A 12436-nucleotide genomic window follows, 5' to 3' on the forward strand; every position below is an offset into this window, starting at 1 on the left:
TTCAGAATAGTCTCATTGTCCTAAAAATCCCATGTGATGAATGAATTTCATGATGAATCACTTATTTATCCCCCCCTTCCTGCTAGACCCCTAAATTATTTTCCTGTCTCTATGGTTTTACCTTTTCCAGAATGTCATATAGTTGGAATCATATGATATTTAGCCTATCAGATGGGCTTCTTTCACTTAGTAAAATACATTTAAAGTTCCACCATGTCTTTTATGACTTAATAGCTCATTTCTTTTTACCGCTGAATAATATTCCATAGTCTGGATGTACCAAGGCTTATTTACCCATTCATCTACTGAAAGGCATCATGGTTGCTTCCAAGTTTTGGCAATTATGGATAAAGCTGCTATAAATATATGTGTGTAGGTTTTTATGTGGGCATAAGTTTTCAACTCATTTACATCTTAACTTTTTATTGTCTGCTTCATCTTTTAAGCCTGAAATTTGAGTACCAGGTTTGACCATCATTTCTGACATCATGTTATATTATGCCAGAGATCATTCAGATATTTCAAAATACTTTAAATATTTTCTATCTTTATTATTTAAGCGATTTTCTTTGTTTTACAGGGTATACCAGAATTCTGTTATGAGAAACCTTTTAAAAATATATTTCTTTATTCATGTGAATATTTTTTTGGCATTATAGCCTAGAGATTGCACCAAGTTTTGCTGTAAGACCTGTCCTCTATCAAGTGAAATATATTGTGGGGGAGGAAATAGAATTTCTCTTCTCTTGTAAGTTCTTCTGGCCGGTCTAATAATTCAACTGACATGAGGCAGATTAACAGGAGAAAAGAGCCAAATGTATTATATATTTGTGTCCAGGGGTTTTATAAAAATAAGGGCCCGGAGGACATTTTGGGCAGCTGAGGCTTATATGCCGCTTTGAGCTAAGGAGAAAGTGGGATGTGCGTTCTGGGGCTTCAAAGGGCAGGAAAGCAATTCACGTGGAGATGGAAAAGCAAATGTTTGGTAAACAAATGTTTGCTGAGCCATCTTTATCAGTTGCACAGAGGGAGGACTTTGATCAAATGGGCCTTGCTAGGTCCCTCCCTGGTTCTTACTAAACTAGAGTTAGCTGTGATGAAAGCTCCTTTCTGGGAGCAGGTCCTCTATCTAGATTCCTTTTAGACAGGGGAAAGGTCAAAGATTTTTCCTGAGTCTTTTGTTTCTTAACAATAACCAGCTTAAAATAGTCAATACCCCAAAAGACATATTTGGGGTTGGCAAACTCTGTTTTCCCTCAATGTATTGGAGACTGAAAGGAGTGGAGAGGTCCATGTTGAATTCAGTCCTAGTGAGATCAGTTGCTACTGAGCTAAATCATAGCTCAATTTGAGGCATAAGGTCCTGTTGCAGAGTCCCCAGGAGAAGTTGATGGTACCAGGAAGGATTTTCCCCCTGCTTTTAATTTTAATAATTTTGATCTTAAAGAATATATTTCCATCCTTTCTAAGGTCACTTAGTAGTTATATTTAGATATCTTGATGTTGTGAATATTCAATGAAATAATTTTATTGAACTTTCTTTCAATAAATTATATAGCAAAACTAAAAATAACAAGGGGATGGAAACATTGATTCCATCATGGAAAATGTGACTTTATTGACTGTGTTTTTGAACAGTATATTCTGTGTGCCCTTTGGAAAAGGAAATATATTAGTTCTTAGCATTTTCCATATCTCCTTTTATATAGCTGTTCTGTTTTAGATCTGAAATAACTACAAATCAAGGAGAGTAGTTTGCTTCAAACTTTTGTGAAGAATGGATTAAACTACTAGTATTAAATTTTCAGCTTACTGCATATGGAGAAGTAAATATGCCATCCTCTTCATTTTTTTCTAGTTTGAATAGGTGGAAGAGAATATATAATTATTTTAATGTTACCTGGACAAAAAAAATGAGAAAATCAATCAAATGCTGAAATATGTTAAATTGAAGGCGTTGGTGAGCTGCCGTAGAACAATTAGAAGTGTATGGGTATAAGAGACTCAATTATTTGATTTTTAACTGTGTATGAGTTCATTATTTTCATGGAAAAATGGAGATATTATTGGAAAAGAGAGATACTATACCTACATAACTCATGGTAGGTGATTCATGGCACCATTTGCTTGAGAATTAAATAGGAAAACTATATGAAAGAAAGTTTTGTAGGTCCCCATAATGTTAATTCCCCCTACTCCACCCACCATATGATTCAGAAAATAATAAGTCAGTGCTGCTTATGTGTAAAGCACTGTATTTGGCACTGTGGCGGTAGAATGACAAATAAGATCCTAGTTCTCTAGGAGTAGATTATTATAAGTTTTATAAATTGAATGAGTCACTACTGCTGTTTTAAAGCTATAATACCCATGGCACCGTAACTAAGACACCCGCATGTTGAACTCTGCAGCATATAATTAAACTCCTTGTAAATGACCAACATAGTTGTGTATCTCAGTAGCTATATGAAGGGGACTGTTGGATTTGAGGGGAGTTGAAAGACCTGGGGATGACATTAGTTAGAGGGAAAGTAGTCAACTCCTAAACTATTGGACCCTCTTCACCTTCAAATAATGGCTTTACTTTCCCTATTAAGAATGAATGTGCTATCTAATGTGAGAGCCACAACCACATGTGTCTATTTAAATTTAAATTGAGTAAAGTAAAATAAAATTGAAAAATTAGTTTCCAGTAACACTCACCACAGTTCAAGAGCTCAATCTCCACGTGTTAATATAATGGGTAGTATAGATATAGAACATTATCATTATCACAGAAAGTTTTATTGGAAAACTATTCTAAAGGTGAGATTCAAGTTTAGTGTGAAGATAGAAGTAAATTGTTTGCCAAACTTTTTCTGAGCTTTTGTATCCATAAGAAAAAATGAAATGTTTGTAAAAAAATATGAGAAAAGGAAATTATAGGCAATTTAGTATATTTTTACTTGCATTAATGACAATGATAATAAAGAGCCTTTATTTATACTTCTATACTTGCCTTATATTATTTAATCCACACTCATACGCATAGCCAATGAAATGCATTATTTTCTGTGTTCATTGAATAGAAGAGGAGACTGAGGCACAGAAACATTAAATAATTTGCCCCAAAGTATCATTGCAAGAAGGTGACATAGCTGAGTTTGAACGTAGGTAATTGGACTCCAAAGCCCTAGCAAGTGCCTAAATGGTAATGGATTGAATTAAAAGCCTTTCAAAGTAAATTAAAATTTTTCTTTTTATTGCAACCTAACTTGGTTGTTGCCTGAGGGCATTTTTGGCATGCGAACCATTTTCTTGTGTGTTAATCATCCAATCGGTTAGTATTTTAGGGGCCACAGAAAAGTAAATGTGCATCCTATTGACTACTGCTCGTGATCCCAATGGTTTACTGGTAATCATTTCTCATTTTGCCAAGACAAATACTGAATTCCACACCATAGAGGCTGGAGCACAGTAGCATGATCCTTGCTAGTGAGTGAGCCTGATTTCCACCCAGCCTCAGTTCAGCTTGGCAGCTGTTCTCCACTCATCACTCTGTGTCAGTAACTTTCAAAAACAGGTGTTACTTACACGTTTTAGTTATGCATTTCTTAATTTATGGGAAGCATTTTATGTATAATTATACTATGAATTTAGTGAATTTTGAATGCCCTAGAAACATATCCCTTGGGAATGTGAAATCTCTAATACAGTCTTTGCTCCTGTTATCACGTTGATTATGATCTAGTTTGAGGGGTCCAGTCTAACCTTTCATTCACTCATTCATCTATCAGGTTTTGAGGACATAATATATAACAGCACTGCCTGGAAAAGTTAATATGGATAAATAAATAAAGATGGTGTATAACTTAAGTACTGCAGGAGCTCATTGGAGAGTTGAGCAGTAAAGGGAAAACTAATATGGAAGATATATCAGATGAGCTATGTGTAGAGCTTCTCCAGTGAATGCCTAGTTCTTTAGATCTGAACTATTCCTCCCCATAGCAGTGATCAGTTTGCAGCTATTCAAGTATATACTTCCCTAATTACCCAGGGCCATTCTCTGTTCTAAACCTCTTCAAGATTTCCTTGGCAAGGTAAAAGTTGATTTTATTCAACATTTCAGTTTGTTTATCTTTTTATTTATTGATATTAAAGAAGAGATTCAGACAGAGCTGGCCTTTTTCAGGATTTTCATGAGAACCTAGAGAAATTAACAATTTTTTAAAATCACAGAACTAGAAGATATAATTGCTAAGGTTTTCAGAACTTTATAAGTATTTTTAAGTTCCAAAGGTATGGAGTGCTGGTATTATTGAATCGTTTGATCTTCAATTCAAGTGAAATCAGACTTCTGTTCTAAGACTCTTAATTATAAATGGCACTTCAACCCTGGGAAGACCCTTGACCCTTTGCCTTTGGGTTGGTGTGCAGTCAGGAAGAATATTGAATCCTACAAGCTGTGTACTACTGCTCTCAGCGAATGAGCAGAGGTCCTTCTCCTGGTGTATGTGATGACCTTTATAAGCACTGTGTAAAGGCTCATTAGTCATTTGGACTAATGAGGATGACTTTTAAAACATTTTACTCAAAAAATTTCATCTGGATGAAGATTGGAAACTTGCTTTCACACTGTTTACAGTGTCTAGTCTTCAGCTGACAGGGAAGCACTAAATCTAACAGCTCCAGAACAAAAACAAATACTCCATAAATCACTTAAAGGCCAAGCTGTTAGATCAGTGTTACTGATGAATTTCTCTGCACTCAGAATTCCCAAGTTGTGAAGGATCAATAGCCAGCTTTATTTTCATTTGTCCTAAGGTAACTTTCATGTCTTTTGGTATGAATGAATTGTAAATAAATATGTAGATCCTGGTATGTGATATGTAGAGGACTTTGTAAGGACCCCAGGCCTATAGGTTGGGAAGAAATGCTATTTTTTATTTATATACTCAGTGCTTGTCCTTGTAATTTCTTAAGACTAGTCTGAGCAGGTTGGGAGAGGGCTTGTTGCTTGTGGGTATTCTCTCAAAATGTGTCCCTTGATAGATTAAGCATCAAATCAGTCTCCAGCTTCTTTCGTGCAGTACAGATATTGCATTCCTTTTGGCCATACAAATCTTGCTGCTCATGTCCTTTAGATGCCCTTGGCTATGTCAGATCTTTTATAGCTCCTAGGTTATAGGTCCATTTATCTCTTTCAAGTGGTTTCACAAGTTATTTTTTCTCTACCCAGGGATAGTGGTGGTAGATCTGAAAATGGCTCAGTGTTTGGATCTACTTATGTTCTTAAACATGATCTTCACTGTAGTCACCATATCAAAGGTTTATAGGCGCTGCTTGGAGACTTTGTTTCAGCAAATGCAATATTTTTATGTTTCGGCTGACAAAGTTTACTTATTTTGACTATTTAATCGGAAAATATTGCAAAGTCACTCAAAATCCTGCGATTTACTTTGGAATTCTGTAAAGTGAGAGTAAATGATCCCCTCTACATCAATCACGTTCCTCAAATATAATTGCTGTTGTTTTGGTGCATGTCCTTCTTGAGTTTTCCCAAATTAACATTATACAAAGAAATACAACATTCATACTTGTAACATATTTATATGCAATTTAACTTCATGTATGTCCATCTATATTGGGTGTATATGTACACACATACCACAAAATGTAATTGCGAGATTTATAAATATTTATATCTGTTTGCAAATTATTGTTTCTGCTTAAGAGCATAATGAACATCTTTATGGTTTAGTACATATATGTTTGTCTTAGTCTTTTTAAATGATTACATGGAGTTCTATTGTATTCGTATACTATGTTTTATTCCACCAGCCCTCTCTTCATGTATTCTAATTTCAGTTTTTTCTTCAGTCACTGTTGCAACAAATATAAATATATTTTAAGCAGTAATGCTATTATATCTGTAGGATATATTTTTAAAGTAGATTGCTAGGTTTAAGGATATATGTGTTTTAATTTTAATAAATACTAATTGGTGTTTGTGAGCATTTTATGAAGAATATATTATTCTATGCTATTTCTGATTGTTTTCACAATTCATATAGAAAAGTATTTTTCCGAAAACCATTACTTAACCAAAGTGGTTAAAGGGGTATTGCTGTAGAGGTTACCCCATTTTTTATTTATATAAATATCTATAACACCTAAAGTGGATATCTGTATAGATATTTGTATATTCATACAAAATATCTTCCCTAAATCAAATTCAGTCAGCAGCAAAGAGCTGGATGAACACAGCCTTTAGCTGAGTGTTCTAGTTGTCTAGTCATGACAGCCCTGCTCATGCAGAAGTCTAGTGGTTTGATGTTAGCAGGACTTCACCAGTCCACTAATGGGCCACTGTTTCATTTTTTATAACCATCCTCGTATATGGGCTCAACAATCAACAACATTTGTGTTATATTTACTGGTTCACAGTGAGTAGAGGAAACATTCTGTCTTTGAATTTAAGTCACAAAGTGCTTCTCTTGACCTTTTTTCTCTTTGAGGCAAAGCTCTATGAAGCTCAAATCATCCAAATTCATGGCTCAGTCTTTCACATAGAGTCGCGCTGTATGACTTCATGGAATGCCATGGAAACTGGTTATATTCTATTGAAGAAAAAAATCAAAACACAAAACACCCGCACAACTCTTTATAACATTTGGTATGGTGCCAAGGAAGATTTCCTGGCTAAAATTATGAGAGACTCTCAATGGAAAAGTCTGTAGAGGTTCCCACCCTTCCTTATCTTAAGCATTTTATTTTTATCCCAGAAGAGAAATGGTGCAGAATGTAAGTAATATGTTTCAAGGTCAGATAGCAGAAATCCAACCAGAATGATTTTTATATTATACAACAATATTCTATTTAAAAGGAAACAGTCTAGAAGAAAGATGGTAGAATGTTACTGTTAAAAGATTTTTCATACTTATTTTCTTGGTATTGGTGATGAAGACTTGTGATATTAAATAATTCCGCTGCTCTGTTTTTAACTTTATAGTTCTTGTGTAATTTTTATAGTGTGTATACGTATGCACATAAGAATGCAGATATGTTATATATCATATATATTCATGTACTATATTTGTGTTTCATTGTTTTTTCACAAATGAGAAATACATTTATAGATACTTTGTGAGAAATACTGATGGCAGAAAAGCCCAAAAAGTAATAGAAGAGAAAGGAAAGAGGCCGTCTCAGCCAGGGTAGGGATTTATGTATATTGACCATGAGATACTGAAAAGCATGTGTGCAGGCACAGATTTTTATAGTCTCTTACTGCCAGCTAAGTTGCATTTACATTTCACTTCCTTTTCTATAGTTCTTTAGTAAACTACTTATTGACATGAGGTCATCCCAAAGCATTTTGCTGAAAACATAAATGTATATTTAATATGTCGCTGTGATGACTTTGCCAGAATGCCTCCAGAGTGTGATTTCTTTGTTTTTCAGAATCTGCCCTTGAAGAAGATTCCATGCAAAGCCAGTGCACCCCCGGGCTCCTTTTTTGCCCGAGACAATACAGCAAATTTCTTATCCTGGTGCCGAGATTTAGGGGTAGATGAAACATGTTTATTTGAATCGGAAGGTTTGGGTATGTATTTGCTTCAGAATTTTAACTGATAAAATATTCAAAGTATTTGTCAGTATGACTATCAAAACTAACCTTTTTGTGTGATGCCATTTCACAGGTTAGCTTTAAAAAAATTCATGGTTTGTTGTAAATGAGTTTTTGAAGGTAGTAAAATGCAAGTCCTCTTACTATTGGTTGTCTCGTCAAGAACAGGAACATAAATAGCACAATTATTTCCAATAAGAAATCAAGAAAATACAGTGCAAAACTGGGGGATATTTGGAAAACATAGGGTTCAATTTTACCACCTGCACTAGAAAGGTGGTAGCTACATATGTCCCAGCCATGAGAACACTATTGTCTTTTCACTTCTACAAAGGTATGAAAACATCTTTTCCCGTAAGATCTCTCTGTGAAGCTGAAGTGTGTTAATTTACTTATCTATTTTAGTGAGTTAAAAATCAGTCAAGCAAGTAGGAGATTGGAGTAATTAAAGATAATGAAATAAGACACAGATACCTTAGTGCCCAGGCCTACTCAGATAATTGTGTTTTCTTTGGTCTTGTTTTGTTTTATGATTGAATTTTGCCAAAACCACTTCCAGACCATAGAATGAGCTTTTGCATTTTCTTGGGATGAAACATATTTTTGGTGTTTCAACATTACACAGGAAATAGAATTGAGTGAAGAAAGGAGACATCTAGAGGGGGAAAAGCTATCATTCTTTTGCCTGCGGCTTTAAAAAGTCAATTCACAAAATCACATAATACCAAATATTAACATCAAAGTAAGCTAAGCATCCCTCAGAGAGAACAGGTATACAAATTGCCTTCCAAACAGTCAGAACACCCTGTGCCCCAGGGCTTGCAAAGCAGTATTCCCCAGTTGAACCTAGGAAATCGAGGGAAACGGCTCTAATCTTCCTCATTTTTTGTGCTTAAGGAAATTTATATTTGTACTAAGAGGAATTGGTGTGATTTGGAAAAGACTGTCATCAAGCTTCTGAGAATTATCTTAGCAGAGAAGAAAATATATGAATTTAGACTAGGAGAACATTCTATACCTGAAAGAAAAAATAAATCAGAATAATTGCACAAGAGCATACAATGTTGAATAGTGTGCTCCTTGAATGTTCATAATATGAATGGGCTTTGGCTGTGCTTACCATTTCCTCATGTTAAAGTAAAACAAATTTGGTGGAAGATGTACCTGTATGTATATACCTCTTTTGAAGTCTAGTGTTAATTTTACAGATAGATTTTAACTTTTAGGTTAATAGGAAACTCTGTAAGTGGAGGATTATAAGAAGGGAGTGTGGAGGAATTATTTGTGGAAAAAATATTCTTGAAAGATCTAGTAAATATTCATTAATATACAGGGTGGGGCAAAAGTAGGTTTACAATTGTTCATATGGAAAATAATGCAATAATTAATAAACATAAGAATAAACTCTGTGCTTCCCGGACTTACAACTGTAAACCTACCTTTGCCCCAGCTTGTATATAGCTATATAATCACGTGTGGACAAATAACATATGACGATTGTGAAATGGCCCTGCATTCCTAAGAATGGACACGTGGGGAAAGTGCTTTAGTGTTTATTAATTTGTTCATTGTGCAGGTTTTCATTAAAGAAGCATTTTCCAGTGATGGCTATAGGCCTAGTGGATTACTGACTATGAATGTCAATGTGATCTTGTCTCAATATTTTCATTGTCCCTGAGTTCTTCTGTTACTGGGACTAATAAAACATTTAGTTAGAATCCAAGAGGAGTCAATGTAGTAGTAAAATTTCTCTGGAGTAAATGTCACTATAGCCCACGTTCCTAATGAGAATTGAATGCATATTGCTCACCTTGGTGGCTTCTTAAAACCCTATTCAGATCATAAGTAATACATTTTTACCTTGAAACAATAAAGGCTGAAGTGACGTATGTAATAATGGTTGTGGTATATAAATACTTATTCTGCAGCATATAAAATTAAGTCAAGGAGAATTTTGAGATGGCCTAGTTCTTCTTCCTGTTTGAAAACAAAAAGACTTTATAAGAAGAAAGTTGATGAGAATTTAAATATAATATTTATCACATGTTTTGGTAAAATATCTTGATTTTTATTATCTTCTATATTATAACTTAGCTTATACCTTGCAATTTAAAATGCGTTTACATATCCATGAAAGTTTAATGAGACCAAGCTTTCAAGACTATAAAAATTTGAAAATAATTTTTAATCTAAGTAACAAATTAAAGCAAGTAGGCATTCTAGTTTGCTGCTTAATGAAAAGATAAATTTGAAATTTCTGCTGCTCAGAGCAGGACACGAAGTGATGTTTACCAGTCCCCTGGGAGCTGGAAGGAGGGAGCCACTATTACAGCACTGACTTGAGGATTATTGGGGGGAGCAGCAGCTGCGCCCACAGGCGTCAGTGATAATCCAGAGGCCGGACCATGAGAGGTTCCGCTTCCCCAGCGGACCTTTCTCCTTGGATTTTTCTTATTAGTCTCTGTAGGTGAGGAAGTGGTGGGGCCCTGCCGATGGCTTGAGCTCTACTTGCAGAATTGACTTTCCTGCAACAATCACACTGTGTACTCTGCTCGATGTCTTTTCACACTTCACTTTTGAAAGGGAATTTAGGGCAAGGATTTTTTTCCTTTTTTTCTACCTCAAGATTTCATTTCAGTAGCACACAAGATGAAGAGCATCCTTTGTGCCCCAGCGTTTTGAATAGCAAATAAAATGAAAAGATGCCCCGATGAAGGGGGAAAATCTGTTGGTGGGGCTGATAAAGTAGATCACTGTCCTGAGCGTGTATCAAGAGGCTTCTGTGTTTGGCTGCTCCGAGGTCTTTGCCTGCATAAAGCGCTCTTATCTTCGTGGCAACTGATACGCTCCCCTCTGGTGCAGGGCTTTTTGTACGGTCATTTGTGAGAGGATCTTGATTCACCGCTCATTCAATCTGTTCTATTTCCACAGCAGCTAATGACAAGAACTCTCGGTGGGTGGGGAGGGCGCCAGGGGGCCCGGGAATGCGGGGAGCAGCTTGTTCCATACGCTTCCCTCCTGCTCCTTGGCTTTGGGGCTCTTGGCAGATAACTTTCTGTGCCACACGACGCAACCGCATACAGAGCATAACCTGCAGTGTATTTTCTAGGACATTCTCGATGAAGTTTCCTCGGTGAAATGTCAGTTCTTAGGTCATAAGTTCATTACTATGCCGAAGCATTTCCAAAACAGGCCAATAGAAAAATGGACAGAGGTCATGAACAGCCTATTCAAAGACATAGAAATCCAGTAAAGATAGAAAAGTGTTTGACACATTAGTAATAAGGTAAATGCAGTTAAGAACTATGAGAAATTAGCAGAAATTAAGAAAATTGTATGTTTAGTGTTGAGTATGTAGGAAAATAGGATATTCTATATATTACTGGAGAAAACTGGGAGTTGATATGTCTCCTTTAGAGGGTAATTTGACGTCTATCAGAGACCTCAGATGTGTTCATATCCTCTTATCAGATTGTTCTACTTCTAAAAGTGGATCCAAAGGAAATAAGTAGAGATAGGCATGAGAGTATCCACTAAAACATTTTATAATAGTAAAAAAAATATGAAAATGAACTGAATCTATGACATTTGGTGATAGCTTAAACAAGTTACAGTCATCCAGAGATACCAACCAAAGATAATATCTTTGAGAATTTAAGGATATATGAAATTTGTAATGTACTCTGGAACATAAAGTCACACATTTATATCTAGTAAGTAATAAGAAAATATATTTAGAATTTGAAAGAAAGATAAACAGTAGTTGGGTTATAAATTATATCATTTTAAATAATCTATGAACAAACTAGACAGTAAACGGGTATAGCATAGAATCTGAAACATGAACAGTTAATTTTATGTTAAGATACAGTGTGAACCAATTTGCATAGAGAAGTATTATGGACATAACGATTTATACATCAGTGTATTATAAGGGCTCTTTTGCATTATTGCGGTTTCAAGTGATTGTAGAATTTTATACTATGGGCACAGATGACATAAATCTTTGTCTGTCCTGTGGAGCATACTTTAACCTTAAGATTTTATATGTAATGCTCACCTACAACCCCAATTATTCAAATCATGCTGACATATAAGTGACTGGAGGGTATTTTATTTTTCATGTCTCTGATTTATTAATAAATTGGTTTCATTGGATTAGTTAAATATATTTAGGATTGCACTTTAGGTTAAAAAAAATGAACATGAATGTTTTCTTGCATTTATAAGTATGTGGTCTATCAGTCTAAAAATAAAATATTTCCCCCAATAATTGTTTTAAAAGAAATGAACTTCACTTCTAATTGTAAAGGAAAATAAAGTGTTTAGAAGGCTCTAGGTATGAAAGCATTTTCTGTTTTCAGTTCGGCAGAGATGTAAAAGTTCTTAAACTGTATTAATCGTTATTCTCCCTAACAGTAAATATAATAAATTTTCAAAGGTTAAATACTTCACCATTTCTAAAATAATGCTGAATATTTTTATATGGCTCGTTTTTATTACTTAAATTAAGACCAGAAATTTATTATTTATTTTCAATCTTAAAAGGTTATGTTTTAAGTCCTAAAATTAATGCAAATATATGAATTTTTCCTAAGATATTTTAAGTAAGAAACTAGTTAAATTAGTCATATTCTTGTGTGGGGTATTTATTTTCTATAATTTACTTTAGCACACTAATTAGAAGTTGTCACATTAGTTTAATTTTTTCCCTAGAGACTTATTTTGCATTATTTGTATGCATTCTGGTGAGCTGGGAGATGGGGGTGGGGGGAAAGGATGGGAGGAAATTCTTTAAAAATGCAGTTTTTTTCTTTCTGTAATTGT

The 12436-nt window shown here is 34.8% G+C and overlaps 1 protein-coding gene across 13 annotated transcripts in view; it reads left to right on the forward strand.

Moving 5' to 3' along the window:
* Positions 1 to 12436, forward strand: part of GAS2 (growth arrest specific 2) — a 133715-nt gene that overhangs the window by 53964 nt on the left and 67315 nt on the right. For all 13 annotated transcript variants that reach the window (XR_014000058.1, XM_081154967.1, XM_081154966.1 and 10 more), the window contains one exon: positions 7444 to 7585. Coding sequence is in view for 12 of the 13 variants with exons in the window: in XM_081154967.1 (XP_081011093.1) it covers positions 7444 to 7585 (142 nt within the window). In the remaining variant the exon portion in view is untranslated. The remainder of the gene's footprint in view (positions 1 to 7443; positions 7586 to 12436) is intronic.

The sequence above is a fragment of the Miniopterus schreibersii genome, assembly GCF_964146895.1.
Source record: "Miniopterus schreibersii genome assembly, chromosome: 12".
Classification (NCBI taxonomy): domain Eukaryota; kingdom Metazoa; phylum Chordata; class Mammalia; order Chiroptera; family Miniopteridae; genus Miniopterus; species Miniopterus schreibersii.